The sequence below is a fragment of the Xiphophorus hellerii genome, chromosome 7, assembly GCF_003331165.1.
Source record: "Xiphophorus hellerii strain 12219 chromosome 7, Xiphophorus_hellerii-4.1, whole genome shotgun sequence".
In the NCBI taxonomy this organism is placed as follows: Eukaryota; Metazoa; Chordata; class Actinopteri; order Cyprinodontiformes; family Poeciliidae; genus Xiphophorus; species Xiphophorus hellerii.
Window position 1 is genome coordinate 15,436,433 of NC_045678.1, and position 20,567 is coordinate 15,456,999.

At 36.0% G+C, this 20,567-nt stretch overlaps 3 protein-coding genes across 3 annotated transcripts; all 3 read right to left on the reverse strand.

Moving 5' to 3' along the window:
• Window positions 1–3,602: 3,602 nt before the first annotated feature.
• On the reverse strand, window positions 3,603–4,523 carry tmsb4x (thymosin beta 4 X-linked). The gene is made up of 3 exons (XM_032566641.1): window positions 4,423–4,523; window positions 4,036–4,148; window positions 3,603–3,961 (listed from the first exon to the last, which is right to left on the reverse strand). The coding sequence occupies exons 2-3, from the start codon at window positions 4,133–4,135 to the stop codon at window positions 3,930–3,932; spliced, it is 132 nt and encodes a 43-aa protein (XP_032422532.1). The 5' UTR covers window positions 4,136–4,148; window positions 4,423–4,523; the 3' UTR covers window positions 3,603–3,929.
• A 589-nt stretch (window positions 4,524–5,112) lies between these two features.
• Window positions 5,113–12,972, reverse strand: tlr8a (toll-like receptor 8a). Its single transcript, XM_032567544.1, has 2 exons — window positions 12,207–12,972; window positions 5,113–9,415 (listed from the first exon to the last, which is right to left on the reverse strand). The coding sequence occupies exons 1-2, from the start codon at window positions 12,207–12,209 to the stop codon at window positions 6,338–6,340; spliced, it is 3,081 nt and encodes a 1,026-aa protein (XP_032423435.1). The 5' UTR covers window positions 12,210–12,972; the 3' UTR covers window positions 5,113–6,337.
• Window positions 12,973–13,316: 344 nt separating this feature from the next.
• LOC116723026 (toll-like receptor 7) lies at window positions 13,317–20,283 on the reverse strand. Its single transcript, XM_032567543.1, has 2 exons — window positions 18,562–20,283; window positions 13,317–17,691 (listed from the first exon to the last, which is right to left on the reverse strand). Exons 1-2 carry the CDS (start codon window positions 18,574–18,576, stop codon window positions 14,551–14,553), a joined length of 3,156 nt encoding a protein of 1,051 aa, XP_032423434.1. The 5' UTR covers window positions 18,577–20,283; the 3' UTR covers window positions 13,317–14,550.
• Window positions 20,284–20,567: the final 284 nt, after the last annotated feature.

Consider the following 20,567-nt stretch of genomic DNA (forward strand, 5'->3'; position numbering starts at 1 on the left):
TTTCTTGTTTGATGTTGAAAGAGGTTCTGTTTTCACTGCGCTTAAAGGTCAGAGTTTAAAGCTGCCCATTATTCCCTCGCTATTAAATAAGTTTGTATGGGGTGTAATTACACAGCCATGTCCCCTAAGAAGAGACCCTACCTCACCTCAGTGCATGCCGAACAGGATAGGACATGCTGGTATTGCTTTTACTTTGCACAGGTGTAAATGATGTCTGTACTGTTATTAGAGAGCGCTGTTGTCGCCTGTAAATGAAAGATTTAATTTCCAGTTACGCTGTACAGCTGGGTAATAAATACCCAGACTTGACATTTTACACTGTAGTTTCAGATCAGAAGGTTGCATAGATACATTTGTTTATGCACATAAACAAATGGTTGTTTGTCACATAATGCTGCATGAAGAAGTCAGTGAGGCTTTTGTGTTATAAGTGAGCAGCATGCAGGAAAAGCCCAACTGGGGAATAGGGAAACTGTCACAAATAACAGAAGTTCATAAACTATATAACTATATTACTTTGTCTTTATGGCATACGCTGATCCACTTTAAGCTGTACACATATTCACGCATGCAATTCTCACACAATTGTCCACATCGATGCACAGGACAATAAATGTTGACAAATTAGAACTTCAGTTAAATTCAGAACAAGCAGACAGACATTTTTGAATCCAGAGAGTTAGTATGCACAATTTTAAATAACTGCACTTTGGCAATACTTGCTATACCAAGTGGAGACTTGTGCTTATGATCAGAACTAACGCAGCAAAGTTAGGTAATCAAATTCCTCAGTCTGCTTTAAGTATGAAACCTGAATCAACTAACAGATTTATGTGTTGAAGTCAGATGATTTATCACCATTCAGTTTTTCTATCCCAGTGAAGAATTCCTAGTGGGGAGAATACAGGCATTGTGCAAGCAAACTAAATTAAGATACAATCTCAAATGAATGATATACCTACAGTATATAAGGTCACAGATTTTGAAATGAGGGTTTTATTATCTTATAACCTAATTGAATATGTCACAGCATTGTTCCAAACGATAAACACATTTTGAATAAAAATAGTATAGTTTAAGATGTGATACTTTTCACCTTCTAACCTCTTTAAAAACTCAGAAGTAGAATTTAAATAATGAAGAACCAGATCTACAGATTCTAAAACTGAACGTCTAGAACGTTTGTCTTTTTCTGTGTGCTTAATTAAACTGAAGAGTTTTGCATGAACAGCGTGACTCTGCAGCTCTTTAACCACATCCTGTTGCGTACCTATGAAACTTCTGAGCTCCCACAAATTCACAATCAAGCTGTTTTTAACAATCAGTGGCACTAGTTGCTCAATGTGACATGTGAAAAGTTAGGGTAAGAAAAATCTTTATTGTCTGCAATCGTGGCCTACTTTGTCAATATACTGTAAATGTTAGTGAATTATCTGCCACTCTGCAGCTTTCTTCAGAAAAACAGATGTTTGACGGCAAACAGTCAAAATGTTAGTGTTGTCTAACGTACAGACAGATACAAATGATTTTCATAAAAATCAAATACATTTTAATCTGTTTCTTGGCAGAACTTCTCACAAACTAAGCTGCTGTCAAAGTCTCCTTTTCTCTCATGCATGCTTGCTCTATAATTACACCCCACAAAGATGCACACCAATAACAGCTCACTTCTCACTCCCTCCTCTCACTTCCTGACCAAACTTAATGGAAGAAAACTCAAAGCATTTGACCAAAGTCACACAGTTAATGGAACAAAATATCAGTGAAATGTGTGTGAACTTCCAACTTTATTGAGCAAAGGGTTCTGCACTGCAACTATGGCTAGATTTTATTAGTGTCTATATTTTGATTCATGTGTATTATAAATTGTGAGCCTTGTTTCCTTGTCAGACAGTTCAGTCAGTGTTTATCAAGTTGATTTAGTTACTTATTGCTTTGACATAATGTAGAAAGAAACAGGCCAAGTTGTTCTGCCTTGTTTCTGATTTACTTTCTTGTTTCTTATTTAAAATCAAAATCAAGGAATTTGAAGACTTCTTTTTTCCATGGGCATCAAAGCATATCTAATTTTTACTAAACTCAAAAAAAGTGCTTTAAAGATGTTTTTTGATGCAATTGTCCTAGTATTTCAAGAACTAATGTGATCTCGAGGGGGGGTTATAAAACAAAATCAATCCAAAGATCAGAAATCAGCACAGACTCAAAGATAGGTTCTGTCAGTTGTTCAGTTCTGCTGTAACATCACTTCCTCCCACGAAATAGTCAACTGTAGCCTCTGTTTAGCACTGGCAGCATGGCCTTTGAAAAAAGCTCAGACACGTTCACAAAGCCTGCAAGCTACAGAATACATAAGCAGATACTTGATAAAGCACAGTAACATGTAACTTGAACCACTTTAATTTCAAAATGCCACCTTTTAAGTTTAAGATTGTATTAACACATAATTTTTGAATGTTTCAAAGTTGAGAAGCTGCCTATAAAACATAACCTCTTAGCTCTTTTAGAGATTATTCTAGCCACTCAGTTATCTACATTATAAGGGCCATTTGAGTGGTACCACTGGGATCCTTTTCTCGAAGCACATTATGTACTGTAAGAACCCATATGCAGCCATAGAAGCATCAGTGTTCTTTGTGTTGAGGTTCATTCTGTTACAGAAGCTGCACAGTGTGCTTGTTAGAATGACAGCAGATGAAATCTTGGCGCACACTGCCAATTTCATCTCAATCAATGCATCGTGTTGTTTCAGAGTCATTTGCATTTCGTTGCATTGGTGTTAGCAGGTTCTCACATGATCATTGGATGCAGCGTCACACATGCAACATTGGCATAAACAGGATGACTGACTTGTGTACAAATGAAGTTATTGATCAACAAATTAAATTGTTGGATAGAGGTACCATTGTCTGACCAAACTACACTTAAACAGCAAGATGTTCTTGTGTTAACTATACAGTGTTCCAGTTTTACAGATAGTTATTTTCCCAGACTAAAAATGACCTATGTTCCATTTTCTTAGAGCATATTCTTTCACAGCTGTTAGTGAATACACAAAGAGCATGATGTAATCTCCCTATGTATTGATTCTTCAGTATGGAAAATGAGACAAAATAGTGTTTTCACAGCCTTCAGTGATAGATCTGATGAATGCCAGTTAAGAACCCAAAAGCAACTTCAGTTACATGCCTACAGTTTCATTTAACCCTAGAGCAATTTTCACTTACATGCATAGTGAAAAATTCAGAGTAAATTTTAGGTTTCCAGTGATAGTCAAGCCAGTTGGTGGTTTGAATTTGAGAAGGTCACAAGGCTTGTTATAAAAGGAACCTCACCATAGAAATTAAGTTCATTTTTCACTGCTGCAGTTAGTTAACTTTACCTTTCCACACAGTATTGCAGACCATTTTCAACCCTACCCACTGAGCAGTCAGGTTTGGCTTTCAGAAAAAACCCAAAATGTTTAATGTGACCGTTAGTAGCAGCAGATTCCTCATGCTTCAAGTTGAACTTATCAGTAAATACTGCAAAATTGACAGCCTGTAGAAAGTTTACACATCTGGATTTTCATTGAAATCCAGTTGGGACATTGCCATGCAAACAAGCCTGTACACCATTTATTCAAGTTTGTTTTATTTTACATATTGAAACTTGTGCATGCAAAGGTTTACAAGACACACTTTGCTTAGTGAGATTCAGAATTGGCCAATAAAAGGCCAACAATGATCATGAAGTGCAAGTCCATCATGCAATCATTCCACAGCAGGGATTCAAGGGGCTGATCCCTTGCTAAAGAGAAGCCACTTTCTTTACATCTGGTGGAATTTGTAGACATTGCTATGGATTAGCAAGTGCAGGAAGACAAAATGCATCTGCGAAGTGGTTCAAGTTAGCAACGCTTGTGGAATGTGCAACACATGGGAGGCTGGTCTTCATGATGACTCCGACTTCTCCTGATCAATGGCTGGAACAGAGTAAAGAGTTAAAGTTAACCTCAGAACTAAAATGCATGCATTAAAGTTACTGAGTAGAACTTACTCTCTTTAGTTGGCAGTGTGTTCTTTTCTTGCGTCTCGGTCTTCTTCAGCTTGGTTTTGTCAAAGGTTGTAACCTCAGTGATGTCGGGTTTGTCAGACATGATTGCAACAGCACTAAACAGAACAGTCATTGTTTTAGTAATTAAATCAGAACACCGAGTAAAGCTGCACCCTGGATAACAACCAAAGTTTGACAATCTTACAGCTCAACACACCTGACTTAAGAGGCTACTCATTTGACATGGCTTCAGTCACAATACCAGACAGAATTATAATTTTTAAAAAACAAACTAATTAAGGACCAAGTTATTTTTCAAAAATTGAAAGACGATTTTAAAAAAGAAAATTCTACACACAGACGCACAACAAAAAAAAAGAAGTCACTTACCAAACGTGTAGGCACAGTAGATACACCGAAAAAAATCCTCAAAGTCACAGGAACAGAGTGAGGATGGACGGCGCGTTCATTCAATAAATACTGCCCAGTATGTTAATAACCTGTGACGTCACGCCTACGCTGCGTTTGTCAACCAACCATATTTTTTGGTTTAAAATTATTTATATTATTTAGGATGATTTGAAACAAATGACTAACATATCCATATCGTAACATAAGCTCATATAAGGAAGCAGTGCCTTTTTTGACGGGAAAAAAAAGAGCATTAATTTAGCACCACAAGCTGCGTCTCATTACGTGATTAAAAGTCCGGTGAGTTTCTCTAGACGTCACAAAATTGTGCAAATTGTAGTCGTAATTCTAGATGTTTCTTCACAAAGAAGACAAAAGACACCATGAAGAAGTCTAATGAAAGAATTTATGGGTAGGATGACAAGTTTTTATAATTTTGCCACTTGTGACCCCATGTGGACCAATGCGATAATGCAGCTAGGACATACATACGCTGTGTAAAAACGCGAAGCACGTATTTAGTCTATAAACCTAAATATTTTAAGATCAACCTATGAATAAACATTTTAAACGGACACTGATGATTAAATTTTATTTATACTTTATTTAAAACATTTGCAATCAAAGATTCTGAAATCTTCTGGCAAAATTTAAATCAGCACAAACTTATAAGTTTCCCATCGTTTCATATATTTTTTTTTGGTTTACTCATAAGATTTAAACGTTGCATACAATTTAGAGATTATTATCATCGTACTGTAGACCCACAGTTTCACAGTCCCAAAAATATAAAAGCAATTAAATAAACATTTGTATTTTATGTGTCAAACATAATTTGAAATAGACATGTTCAAAAGACAAAGATCAGTCTTTTTAGCATATTGATTAGATATCAGAAAAACATAAAATTAAGTCCAAATGTACTCTTTCAGGTTTCTTATGCTGCAAACCAAAGACCATGAGCAAAACTTACACAATGCAGACCTAAAAATACAACTCATTAATCAGATAGCCACTCAACCCTGAAACAATCATGATGATGACAAACCTATTAACCCCAGTCTGATACTCCAAGACGAACATGTTGAGTCACAATTATTGTATTTAAGTTGAATCTGTTGCATCATTTTATCCATTTAATTGATTAGTTTTATAATTAAGTCGATACTTTTTTCTTTTTTTACTTTGTATTGCCATTAGTGTGCCATTAGCTGCTCAACAACCAGAATAAAGGCTTTAAAAGACATTTTAATAACCATTATGAACAGAAATGTACAAAAGAAAGTTGCATATTTAATGTAGTAGTGTCGTGTTTTTTTTTGACTTAATGCAATTCTTGGTTTTCTAGAACAGAAAACGACCAATTTCAAAAATGAAACAAATTTGACTGCATGGTTTGATAAATAGGTTTATTTTTATTTATAAAGTGCCTTACAATAACAGGTGTTATGAATTGGTCCTATACAAATTAAAAATATTTAGCTTAAAGTGAAATATGTGGGTCCGTTTGATGAGCTACAGTAACATCTTAAATTGTTTTCATGTCATGACAGCCTGCAGAACAGAAACAATGGAAAAACTAAATATACAGAAACAATTTTAGGTCACTTGTGTAAGGTTAGCTCTGTGTAAGGTTTAACGTGAAGTAAACTCAGTCAGTGATTATGTATTTGTTTATTTCTTGATATAAAATACTAATTGCCTTTGACAGCCACCCTCTTTAACCTACACATGAAAACATGGTCATGTACAGTACTATCTCAATTTTATTTCTTCAAAAGTGCAGGATCAAATTTACTAAGAATCACAGTCGCAATGACATATACGAAATAATGACATGTTTAAAATGCTCAAACAATTAGTAGGTTATTCTCAAGAATTATTATCTTTATCCCTACTTGCTGCTGAAAAACTTTTTATAAGTTTTGCTGTACATAATTTGATTATCCACTTTTACAACACTTCTCAAGTTCTGCCAGAACCAGGGCTCAGCAGCTGGAGTCCTGGGCCACTCCACAACACTTTTCTCACAAAGCCTCCTCCTGAGGCGCAAGAAGTGAGAATGTTGCAGGACAGGTTCGAGCATCAGCAGAACAATCACATCCTCATTTTCATCCAGCAGTCTCTGGTGGGCCATATACATTGCCAGTCTGAACACCCCAGTCTTAACGTAGCCCTCCGTCAAGACAAACAGGGTTTTGCGACTGTTTTGGATACTCTGTGTAAGGTTATCCACTAGTGGGACTCCTGGAGGCCAGTCTCTCTCTTCCAAGCACAAAGGAAGAAGTTTATTGCCCTCCTCTTCCAATTTCACCCGCAGATTCATCATTACCCACTCAGAGACACGTGGATCTTTGGTGTCATAAGTCACAAAGATGTCGTAAATATTTTCCTGTGAGGACAAGGGTCTGTATCCCTTCAGTTTAGCCTGGACGTAGTGCAAGACATAAGAAGCATCCCAGTAAAATAAGTGAGCAACTGTTGCCACAAACATGAAGAAAATAAGGAAGAATGTTGTGAGAACGTACATCTTGAATGCCATATCGTCATTTACACATTGATCAATGTCAAAGTATATAAGTGGCTTGTTCCTGTCCTTTAATGGCATTGCACATCTCACCTCAGTTGTTAATCTAGGAATCCTTATTTGTCGTTTTCCAATCCATACAAGGAAATCCAAAGAATCACATGTACATTGAAATGGATTTTTCTGTAAAAATAAAGTCTTAAGATTCTCCGGTTTGGGCTGGAAGGTGGATTGATTGATGATAGCCAGCTTGTTGGAGCTGAGGCTCAGAGTCTCAAGGCTTTTCATGCCTTTGAAAAAGAAACTTTCCAGGTGACATATCTGATTGTGAGTCAGATAAAGAAAAGTCAAAGAGAAACTAGTAACTGTTTTAATATCTGCTATGTTGGACAACAAATTGTAACTTAAGTCTAAAATTTTAAGCTGATGGAAATAAGTCAGCCTGTCCCATGAAAAGTCTGTCATTTTGTTATTACTTATTCGTAGTTCAGTTAGGTTGCGAGGGAGCTTTTCATAAACATCATCAGGAATTTTTTCAATGTCATTCCACGAAATATCTAAAACTGTCAAATTAGTGAGGTTGGTAAAAAGAGTCTTATATGAGTCATCACCTACTTTCCAAAGAGTTCCAAGCTTGTTATGTGTAAATTGTAGTTCTGCTAAAGATCTGCTGTGCATCTGTTTTGTTGTTAAAGTAGAAATTGAGTTATGACTCATATTCAGCACTCTCAGGACAGGCAAATTTTTTAGGAAGTTTAAATTATGTGTTACTCCAAAAGATTTAAAATAGTGGTCATTCCAACTGAGGTCTAGCACTTCGAGTTTCTTCAGTTCCTGGAAGGCATTGTCATAAGCCAGATCAATCTTATTGAAGGACAGGTCCAAGTAGGTCAAATTAGGCAGTAATGAGAACTCTGTGCCATTTGGTGCAGCAGAGAATCCATTGCTAGATAGATTCAGACACGCAATATCTCCATAACCTTCAAATTGCTTTTGTGAAATAAAGAACAAGTTATTTGAACTGAGGACAAGAACCCGTCCAGCGTTAAAGCACTGTTGCTTTATAAGGCCATGGGATAATTCAAAGTTGAAGTCTTTCGGAGGAAGTTCAATATATGAAGAAACAGAGATGTCTGACCTTTGAACATATCTCTCTACTGAATTTGAAAGCTGTTTCTGTGGAGTGGGATACAGCCTGTTTTCTGCCAAATAAATCATTTTCAATGGATGAAATTTGTTGAAGACAGTGGAATCAGCATGAATAATAAAGTTAGTCCCCAAATTCAAAGCAGATAGGTTTCTAATTTCATAGAGAGGCTTGAGCGTATCCGGTTTAATATTCTGGAAGACCAAACCCTGCATATGCAAGGTTCTTAATGACTGAAGATTCGAAAACTCAGTTGAAAGATTAATGGTTTCAGGATAAAGTTTTAAAGCATAGTTGAAAGAAAATTCAAGCACTTCAAGCCTTGGGAGGTATCGCAGAAATTCAGCCTTTCCAGTAACTTCTCTGAGTAAAAAGTTAAATGAAAGGAGAAGATGTTTAAGCTTCCTCAGGTTCTTAAACCACAATGGATTCAGATACTCTAGGGAGTTTCCCCCCATATTGATTTCCTCAAGTTCAGACAGATTTTCAAATGCATAGGGGTCAATTCCAAGGGAACCGTTTGGGCAAGGCACACAGGGAAATGGCGCATTTTCACATCTGGGGCAGTTCCCTTCTATCTTAAGAAGTTTTAAATTATTCAAGCCAGAAAAATCATCCCTAAATATGTACTGTATTTTGTTGCAACTCACATTAAGTATTTCTAAAGACTGGGGTAGTCCTTTGGGAACATTACTTAAGTTGTTATAAGACAAATCCAGATTTTTCAATTTGGTCATGTGGGTAAAACTGTTATTTTGGATTTTCACAGGTTTGCCACATGGATTCCAGTAGTAACAATTCTTGGATAACCACAGTTGTGTCAGGTTTGGTAAGCTGGCAAAGCTCGTATGATTCATATTTGTAATGTTGTTGCTGCTCAGCTCAAGGATTTCCACACTGACAGGTAGATTGCTTGGAATTTCTTCGAGGCCATTGCCACTCATTTTCAAATCTTGCAGTTTTGTTAGGTTTCTAAGGCTTGCCTTAAAGACCACTTTCTTGTACATGTTTGCCAAGTTGAGACTGAGCCAAGTCAGATTCATCAGGTTGGAAAATGCATCAGCCGTAATGGTCTTCAGGTAATTGTTTGATAAGTCAAGAGCAGTAACATTACTGGTTATCCCACTAGGTACCCATTCTAGGGCGCGGTCACTGCAGTCAAATTGGACCTCGGAGGAATTGGAGGTTGTCACATCACATAGAAACTGCGCTGTCCAGCGAGGTTTACAGGCGACAGGCTGGATCTCCAGATGGCAGCACAGACCAAGGAGAAGCAGATAAATCCAACACTTTGCAATCTGAAATGAATAACAAAGTCAATTAGATGGTGGATTAAAGGATGTTATGAGACCTTTATGCAATATGTTAAACTGAAGAGATGGACTCCTGTTGTGATGAACTTCCCAGTTTTTATTTATTTCCACTCTTTTTAGTAGTAGAGAGAAATAAACTACACAGGTACATATCAATAAATTAGGACACAATTAAGAAATTGATCCACTTCAGCAATTAATAAAAATGTCAAAAATAAGTAGATTCGTGGGAAGAATGTCTGCAATTAAAATGATGATCCACCCTAAACTAAACATACATTAACATTTAACATTTATTTTTTAGAAGATTCATATGTATCTAATGAAAACAAATTATTTGAATATTACTCAGAAAAATCTATTATCCTGTCCAGAGGTAGTTACAGCTATTAAATCTGTTGCCTGTTGTAACGTGTCTTTCCGAGCCGTCCATAAACATACCATGAACGTCAGCATAACGTCAGTTATGTTGGGTGCGGGAGTTTTGCTGCTGAGAAGAGCAACACGCCGTGGTTTGTTAATCATTGCAGCAAACCAGCCAGAACTAGCAAAAAGCAAACAACTTTTCACGTTTCTTCCCAAACAAACCGAGTAAGTTGAATTATGCTGTTGGATGCACATCATGATAGCTAAATGATAACTATATCTGTATATCCATGGCTATATATCATGTTAAGAATGTTAAATGTGCAAAATGTAATGTTTTTTTGTTTTTTTTATACATATTTGTTAAAACTATCACTATATATATAGACAGCCTGTTTAATGGGCCTCTCAAAATAAGCTATACAGCCTTCAGCACTGTGGCTCATTGGTCAAATAAAACCATAGAAAGAGAACCTGAAAGAGGATTCTTTCAGGTTCTATCCTTTCAGAAAACCTGAAGAAAATTGTTTTTTTCTTTAATTCTCTGCTGACTAAATAGAAACATGGGATTTAAATTGTTGTGCAAACTCTTTGTTGTCACAGTGTACATGAACCAAGACTTGAACATAATAAGCAATAATTTTAAGGTCAGAATGGAACCAGCAGGTGAAAGAGTTCACAAATTAGACTCGGCTAAAATTACTGTTCTACTTTGATAATGTCTTCTTTAGACTATGGGTGTTCTCACACCTGGTAGTCCGCTAGACTCTGCACATATGTGGACCAAAATTGCAAAATATGTTTAATTCTCAGCTGCTGTAGTTCGCATTCACACTGGAAACGACCCAAACTAACTGAAAAACCTGTTCCCCCCCCGTCGCCTGTGGTGGCGCTGCACCAAGAACTACTGAAGGAATTGACACAAAACCTCTGAAGAAGACCAGCACAACTTCCTTCTTTACAAAATGTAAACAAAATGGAGCGGTGTCAGATTTTAGGGGTTGTAGGATTTCTCCATTGATATACTTTACTAGTTTGGATATTGCCCATTAGCCGCTAATGCTAGCGATGCTCCTGCAGGCGCCATTACTACGCTGTGAATCAGGTCCACAAAACCAGACTGTTCTAATGCGGGATGAGTAAGAATCTGTCACAAAAATGATCGTAGTACTCTTATTTCTTCATCGATGTATATAAATATGGCTCAAATTAAAGCTGAGGAAATTGCTGATGTTTTCATATGTAAAATATGTATTCTCTCTTGATATAAATCTATAAACAGTTTGGTTTCTGTCAAGATGCAAGAGAGTATTAAGCAAATTGCTCTTTTATATTGGTCAATATTTAATATTACATAATTCCCGCCTTTAAAATTGACTCATATATTTATATATATGAAACATATGAAATATGTAATCCTATTTGATGATATACATTTAAACAAAAGAGGTCATTAGCCCAGTTTTTGTCATTTATTAAAGGTTTAACAATTATAGGAGTGCACCACAGCAAATAAATAATAAGCTGATAAACAGGTGTAAAACAACTTTAAACCGTTTATATTCTGCTGTTTCTCACTCTCTGTGATGGCACGCAGACCTGTTACCATGGCAACCGACACAACATCCCCGTTAACCTGCAGAGCAGAGAGTCTATGTTTATTATATTTATTGACCAGATTGCCCTGCACTGCAGTTCGCTTCCTGCTTTTGGCGCGGTCTCCGATCCGCTTGCATTCACACTGCCTGTCAACTGCATCAGAATTCACTTCAGCCGGACCGTGACCGAGGTTCAGAATTCGCTTTTTTAAACCGTTTTGAAATTCAAATTTGCATTCACACTCCCCAAACGAATTGGACTTTCTAGACAAACAAATTAGAGTCTGATTAAAGCAGACTAAACAGAGCTAGTGTGAATACACCCCATGGGTTTTTAGTCATTCTTTACTGCTTAAATGATCTCAGGTTAGATAAGTAGGATCACTGTAAAAACTGTAAGCATCCTTGGTCACGATCACTATGAACTAACACATTTAAGTCAAATAAAATCAAATATTTACAAAAACTAAAATCGACTACAATTCATAACTTGTGGTTCATTTCTTTGACTTGATAAACCTGTTTTGAACCAAGTACATTTACTATTGTTTGATATGACCCAGCCACTGAATGTTGATCCCCAAAGCCCTAAAATTTCAACTGTGGAAAATTCTCAGTTTACATGTACTACATTTGTTCTACAGCAAACACTCTAAAAGGCTAAATACTTAGCAATAAAAGATAAGAACAGGTTAATTTCTTACTCTTTTAATCAATTAAGAATTAATACAAAAACAGTATCAATAACATGTTTGACACATTTTTCTGTCGCAAACATAAGTAGTGTCGAAAATTGTGTTAGTAAAACTCACCATTTTGCATGATCCTGTAAAACTTCCAAGATGCTTTTTTGCATTTGTCTAAAAAAAGTTTAAATGGTATATATAATGTGCGAATAAGACATATTTTTATACTACTGATAAATCCGCATGTTATGAAAAAATGATCCTGCCTACTGAAGTCAGATATAAAAGCGGCAAACTGTTTCACCCATTAGGACAGGATGTGGGGGAAGAGTAGCCTGTCAATTGCAGAAGTAACTGTAAAACAGTTTCATTTCCTCGTTTGCAGTTTTACAGATACACCAGCCAAAGTCAACATCAGAAATACTTCGCAAAATCTATGAAACAGTTTCGCAGCAATGCAGACAATTAGACAACCATAGCTATTCAGGGAAGTGCATTCAAAGCTATAAATATTACAGAACGATTAATGAGTATGTATTGTGGTTCCTTTATTATCATTTATTATGATTTGAATAATTATATGACCTGGTATAGTCAAAATTATAAATATATCAAAGCAATGTAAATGACAAAGATTCTTTATTTTTACTGTTGCTACTTTTAAACACAGTTAAAAACAAACGCATGCATTTGTCAGAATTAGATGTTTATTGTCATTGTCCTAATGGCATATTGATGGATACAATAAAATGTCATTTGAACATCTCAATACTTCTAAGAGTTGGATTTTCAAAGTACACACACTGAGCTGTGCTCACATAAGCAAAGCTTTATGTTTTGATACTATGTTTATTTGATATTTTGTGACAATGTTTATTTTGTTAATCAAAATAGACTATATACACACACACATTATATATATATATATATATATATATATATATATATATATATATATAGTATACTGTATATATATATATGGCTGGCAGAAGTTGTTTGTAACTTTGAAATACTAACCTCTTATTGCCAGGCGTTTTGGGTCATGAATTTGCGGGACAGTAATAGCATTAGCTTAACATTCTTTATAAAAATCATGTACTGTATAAATGTATACATGTCAAGGCACGTAAAGACCATCAAACAGCTGTGACACATGTTTGTGCAGTTGACTGTACTAGTTATCAAGACCATGTTGGCATGTATTACTGGCCTTTAAAAGCAACTGGCTGTTTGTTTAAACCAAGTAAAGAATTACATAAATGTGTGCTTGCATAACTTGTAATAAATTATTTTACAGTGGTGGGTATATTGTTGTATGATTAAAGAAGTTTTAACTCAGCTCAACTTCAACACAGGGACATCTAATGAAACAACTGTTCAAAAACACATCAAATGATTAAATCTTAAGAATTATCCTAAAATAAAAAAAACGGTTAGCATAATTAAAGAGACAAAAAAAAAAATTTTGTTTCTTCCACATATGAAGATACAAAGAAAATTGTAGTAGCAAAACTCACCATGGTACATGCTAGGATGAACCCAGCTGTTCAAAGAATATTCAAAGCTACTGATTCCAGGACATTAAAGCCTTCCAGATCTAAAAGGGATCTGACAAAGCAGCAATCCCTTTACAACACCAGCAAAAACAACTGACTGCCTTTTCTTGCCCTGTATTTCAGTATTGCTCTATTAAAATAAAAAGCAATAAAACTGTAAGCTGAATTGCATGCATAGAAAAACTGCATGTGTTAGAAAAGCCACATGGAAATTACAGAAGTAGCTGTACTTGTTCCTTGTTTGCAACCATAACAAATAAAGACAATCTTAAAATAATTTGTGGTTTTAGCATAAACCTGTTGTTCCTTTTTCCAGTAATGAAACCAAGTAGCACAAGCTTTAAGGTTATGCTAAAAACAAAAAAAAGTGCAACTGTATACATTTAAAATGATCACAAAAAACTAGAAAAGTTGTTTTGGAGCAATATTGCTTCTTGGTATCTTACTGTAGGAAAGGCTTTTTGTTTTCTCATGCAGGGTGTCATGAAAAAAATGCATGGTTGCTTGGATGTGCTTCTCATACCAGAGAGTCCAGTGCAACTACCTTTACTGACTTGTGACAAGTGCTGGTTGAAGAAAGGAATGCCAAAATAGAATGTGACCAAGCTGTCAATCAGCATGATGGCCAGGCTGTTGTAGCCGTGAATAGCTTTCCAGCGCATTCCTGATACCTCGATTTGTTAAAGGAAAAATGACTATATTACAGATATCTCGTTTCTTCAAACTTCTATTGTTCAATCCAATAAATGACACCAAACAAGAGTCAACAGCAGAAAGGCATTGTGAATTGCCAGAGATTATAATTGTAATTGTATAACTTTAAAAATTATTGCCAAGAAGCATTGTTGCAGAAAAGAAATAACTGATAAAACACAAATTGTCTTAATTTTTGCAAACTCTATATTGTCATCCCTTCAGAGTGTCTCTTTAAAGAGATTGCTGTACTGTTTGTGGCTCTCAGTAGCCAATACACTCCTGAGGCTGAACCAGAAGTATGGTTGTGCCTGTGGGTTTGTCGGCCACTCGAGCACAGACCGCTTGTACAATCGCTTTCTTAAGCGCAGATATTTTGAGTTGCAAGATACTTTTTCCAAAAAAATCAGTACTATGACGTCATTTTTTTCATCCATCAGTCTTTGGTGGGCCATATAGAAGGCTGTACTGAAATTACCCCCTTGGATGTAATTTTTGGTGAGAATGAACACAGTCCTCTTGCTCTTGTGGATGCTCTGGGAGAGGTTGTCAATCAGGGGACAACCGGGGACCCAGTCTCGTTCCTCCAGACACAGTGTCAATCGGCGATCTCCCCGCTCCTCCAGATGAGGACACATTTCCTTCATCACCCACTCTGACACAGCAGAATCATTTTTGTCAAACATCACAAAGGCGTCATAGACCTCACTTTGAGAAGAAAGGCGGCTGTAGCCCTTGAGTTTAGCCCTGCAGAAGTGATAAATGTACCAGACGTCCCACAGGTAGAGGTGACTAGCAATGGACAGAGTAATGAAGCTAAGGAGGAGTGAAGTCATGAGAATGTAGAGGATGATTGATAGGAAGGAGTGCTGGCAGGCTTGTAAGTCCACTGAGACCACAAGATTACCTTTTTGCACTCCTGGAGAAGCACAGGTAACATCGATTCCTATTCGAGGGATGGTCACCGTGGTCTTGTTTAGCCATGTGATGAACCAAGAGGCATTACAGGTGCAAAGGAAACTGTTTTTGTGCAGAAGCAACTTGTCCATCTGCTTAATAACATTATCTGGAAAGCTAGATTGCTCAATATGTTTTATAAGATTGAAGCTAAGATCTAGATATTTTAAACTTAAAGCTTCCTGGAGGAAATTTGGCGTGAGTTTTAGGATTCTGTTGTCATGTAAAACAAGTTTTTTAAGTGATATGGTACAGTTTGACAGCATTCTTGGAACAGAGGTTAGGTAATTTCCACTGAGGTCCAAGACTTTCAGAGATCTCAGAAGTTGTAATTCCCCCCATGCAAAAAAGTACAGTTTGTTCTTTTTAATGTGGAGCTCAGACAGATTGTCTGGCAGACCACTGAAGACTTCTCTTCGAACTGAAAGGAGGTTATTGGAAGAAATGTCTAGTAGTCTCAGATTACGTAATTTTTTGAAATAGTGGATATATCTTGTGTCCCCATCTCTCCACAACATGTCCAACCTGTTGCCTCTGAACTCCAACTTCTCTAAAGATTCACTTTCCATTTCTGTGTTGGTGGAAGTAGAAATCTTGTTGTGATTCATTAGCAGTACCTTGAGTTTTTTTAAATTCTTAGTGAAATTAAGCATATGAGTCAAGCCCTCTGATTCAAAATAATGGTTATTTTTACTTATATCCAAGATGACCAAATTGCTTAGCTCTTTAAAAGCAGTTGAGTACAACAGGTCCAGGCGATTTGATGAGAAGTCCAGGTACTGCAAATTAGTCAGATTGCTAAACTCAGATCCATTCAGGCTTTGGCTCATTGCATTTCCTGAAAGATTGAGGCACCTCAACTCCTTCAGGTTTAAAAACCTTGAATGCAAGAAAAATATGTTGTTTCTGCTCACATCCAAGGTTTTGCCAAAGTCGCTGCATTCCTTCTTGACAAATAATGTAACGATTCCAAGTTCCTTATCTTTGTATTTGCAGCTGCGAGCATATTCATCATATCTGAAGTAATGAATTTCTCTCACTTCCTTGTTCTGGAACTGATCAGCTGTTGACATGGGGGACCACAGCATAGCCTCTCCCCCGTTGAAACTAAACACATTTTGAGCATCAGAGGGAGATGATATTTTATTATCAGACAAACTGATTATACGAAAGCTTTTTAACTCCATTAAAATGCTGAGGTTTGCCATTTTGATAAAGTTTGTGCCGAGATCAAGAACTGTAAGATTTGGAAGACGTTTTAAGGGAGCAATGCTTTCTGGCTTTAGTTGCTGAAACACATAGCCCTTTAGTCTGAGAATTTCAAGAGACATGAGGGAGGAGAAACTGGAATTCAGTCTAAGAGTTTGAGGATACCTCTGGAGCTCATAGTTAAAAGACAAGTCCAGTTCTTCTAGCTTGCCAAGAAACTTAGGAAAGTTTGTGGACCCAATATCTCTGGCTAAAAAGTTTGATGAGAGATCAAGCACTCTCAGATCCTTTGTGTTAGTGAACCATTCAGGTAATATACATGTCAGGGAATTACTGTGCAAACGTAACGTTTTTAGTTTTGTCAACATTTTAAAAGCTCCCTTACTTATTTTTAGGGGTGCGTTATTTGGGCATGGGGTGCATGGGAAAGGGGCATTGTAGCATCGAGGGCAATTTCCACTAATATCTAAAATCTCAAGGTTTGTCAAGTTTTTAAAATCCTCATCAGAGACCTCTTGGATGTTGTTATTGTATAGATACAGCTCTCTTAAACTTACAGGCAACCTATAGGGAATAAAGGATAAGTTGTTTGACTTAAGGGACAGCAATGTTAGGTTTTCCAATTTTAAGAATGCACCATCTTCTATGCCATAGGAAACATTACAGGGGTTGCGATAATAGCAGTTTTGTCCCAGGTAGAGCACCTGAACATTTTGGATTTCAGAAAGATTTTCCTTAGAAATATAAAAAATATGATTCACTTCTAAACTCAGAAGGACAAGGTTTGAAGGTAAGCCTTTAGGAATGCTATCAAGCTGATTCCCATCTAGATACAGTGCCCGTAGATTCCTTAGTGCAGTAAATGTATCCTCCGCAATGGTCACACTTTTTGTGCACATGTTGTCCTTCGGGCCAATTTTGATGGGTACGCAGTTGCACCTCATGTCAATCTCTGTGAGGTTGTCCAGACCGTGAAAGGAGGTTGCGTTCAAATTTGGAATATGGTTGATGGTGAGAGTCAGATTGGTAGTCTCTCCTGGGATGGAGATGGGGACGTTCTTGAGACTTCTTTCAGTGCAGTCCACTGTCACAGTCCCATTACTGACCTCGCTGACATCGCATGGCAGGGTTTTTGGGTAGGAGATGACACTTGTTGTTTGAATGCAATAACCCAGGCCCAGCAGGGCCCCACACATCTGCACAAAAACAGGTGACTTTATGAAAACCATGCAGTGCTAAATATACATAACTATTTCAAATAAGTCCAATTTAACATATTCTACTTTACAATGCAGTAAAACACAAATAGTACATTTTCAATATTTAGCATTTTATTGATTTACATTTTCATTGAAAACTTAATAGTTAAGCTCATAGAGTTTGTTATGTAGATTCTGATATATTTCTGTTTGTTTCTGTTATTTTAGATTACGGATTACAGCTGAAGCAAAAATATAGTCACTCACAAAAGATTAGAAACAATCAATAAAATAATAGTATGCTGAAAAGTTCATCCGTGTACTGCACAGTATATGTACTGGAGGCTTTCAGCTTGTTACTCTGCTGAGGTCTTCAGCCCAGGCTGCTTTATTAGCCAACTTTATTTTGTTTGCTTTGTTGGTTCTTAAGTCTCTCGTCTTCCACTATAACACTTGATCCAGCCACAATTCATGACTTGCCAATCTCCCCTAGACTCTTTGTTTTTTCTTCACAATCCCTTCAAGGCTGCAGTTACAGCTATTGCTTTTGAATCTTTTTCTAGCACAATTTTTCCTTCCACTCACCTTTCTGTAAATATTCTTGGATACATTGCTCTTTGACAAGCCAACTTCTTTAGAAAATACATTTTTTACCTAGTAGTTATGTCAACTGGGTTCTACATGATTGTGTGTAAAACGTCTAGTTTTGTACGAATTTGGTGTTACCAGCTGTAAGCCACAGTAATCAACATTAACAGAAAGAAATGCTTAAAATATATCACTTTGTGTTAAATTACTCAAATAATATTTTTTAATGACATTCTAATGTATCATGAATATATAAGAAGTGACGTATGTCTCACTTACCAGGTGGAGAAACATATTTTTGTAGGAGTATACAAATGTGGCTTGCTGCTGCTGTCAACACAAGAAGAATGCTGAAAGAGCTGGACTGCAATCAGCACTATAGTAATAACATGAAAGTAACAGGTGGCTATGTAAACCTAGTGTGTGTATAATTGGACAGCATCACTTCCCTATTGTTTTAAACCTCACACATTAAAATTGTTATTCTTGTACATTTTTTATTGTGGCGACTGTGTTTGTCTTTGTTTTGTAGGCATATGCTGAATGAGAGAATTTCATTTAATTGTAATATAGAGATAAAGTTTTTGACATTTTCTACAACTACAAAATATAGTGTGGAGAAAATATCCAACTACACAGCTAAATAACTAAATGGTTTCATTTCTCTGAAAGTTGATGGGCGGAAAGTGAAATTGATGGTTAGAATTTGGGTTTGAAAATTTACATTGTAAATGGCGCAGAATCTTTTTTCGGCCATCTGTGGCTCATTTGTGGCTTCATGGCTGAACAACCTACACCCTCACATGATCACAGCGTACATGTTAGTTCCTTCAGCCTCTGGACAAAACTTAAAAATCTCACTGTTTACCATAATAGAATTCACAATCGGTGGTTAAACAAATATGGACAGACATTTTCACTTATTTATTTAATACATTTTGGGCTAAATCCAATGTTTTTTCTGCATCTGATAAGATGGCCAAATCCAATGTTACATTGCAAGATACATTGCTTTCAAATGTACTCTGATTATTATATATAGAAATACATGTAGAATTATATTTTTAAAATAAATATAGCAGTTAAAATGTTCTATTATTTTTCAGGAAACAAAATCATAACATAAATTTCTTTCCCATTACGTTTCAGTTTGTGTTCGTCAAACTTTCTCCTGCCCATTATAGAAAACTTATTGGGACTTCTTTTAAGCCTGGAATCATAAACTCCAACGTCACCACTAACTCGAAAGCTTTCAAACTAAAGTTTTTATTTTGAAAGTTTTGGTACTTTCTATTTTAAAATATCTCATCCAATGAGTTGTTCAAATTTGCTGGGGTCACAAAAATATCGCCCCCATCTCAGAGTAGAAATCTCCAGCTTCTTGAGCCATGCTAAACTTACAACTTTAGATTTGCCAATGCAGTCAGATTTAAAGTTTAAGTGTAAAAAGTTATATATCCTACCTGCTCTACATAACAATTGGTGTCTTCATCTTGTATAAATCCATATTGGTGCCAGAGTCTTAATCTACTTCTATACATCAATATGTCATATTAAGTTTAAGCTTAGTGGATGAGAGTTCAAGAGTCATTTATGGATAAAGACAAAAATTATTTAATTCAAGCATAGAAAAAAAATGCTCTTAAGACTGCAAAGATTATTGACTTCAGTGTGGATCTTTTGATTGATACTATAGATGGGTTTTTATTGTTTTTACATTGGTTAATGCTTTTGTCGTTTTCTAGCGCTTTGATATTTACATGCATTATAAATACATTATTGTTAAAATCTAGAACTAGAAAATCTCACAGAAAATTTATGCAAGATTGAAAGTCAAAAGTTCCTTCAAAGACAAAGTCGTTTTTCTCCCTAAAAGTGCTTCATAATACATTAAGTCATTCACCCATTCAAGCTACTCCATTGTATTTGTCTATAACTGAAATGGCAGTGACATAATAATCATCCCAAAAATTTTTCAAGTGTGAAAAACTATTTGGTAAAAAAAAAAAAGGGTTATTTAAATAGCTGAGTGATTTTTTTGATCATATCTGAATTAGTTTCTGAAAATAAATACAATATACAGTGATGTGTAAATTCTGGTTTTCTGAAGAAAACATTAAACTGAACAAAAAAAACAAACAAACATCAAATTAACAAAATAAATTCAGCCAGAGTAAAGCACATTTTCAAATCTCGTTTTGGACAAAGCTTTTGAAATCAATACTAACCAAATGTAATGTGTACAGTGTCAGAGTGGTGCAAAGTACATATTGGTAAGATTGCCT

Coding starts and splice junctions, on each gene's coding strand:
- tmsb4x (XM_032566641.1), bottom strand. CDS start 4,135: ATGTCTGACAAACCCGACATCACTGAGGTTACAACCTTTGACAAAACC. Junction 3,962..4,035: donor CACACTGCCAACTAAAGAGA/GTAAGTTCTACT, acceptor ACTCTGTTCCAG/CCATTGATCAGGAGAAGTCG.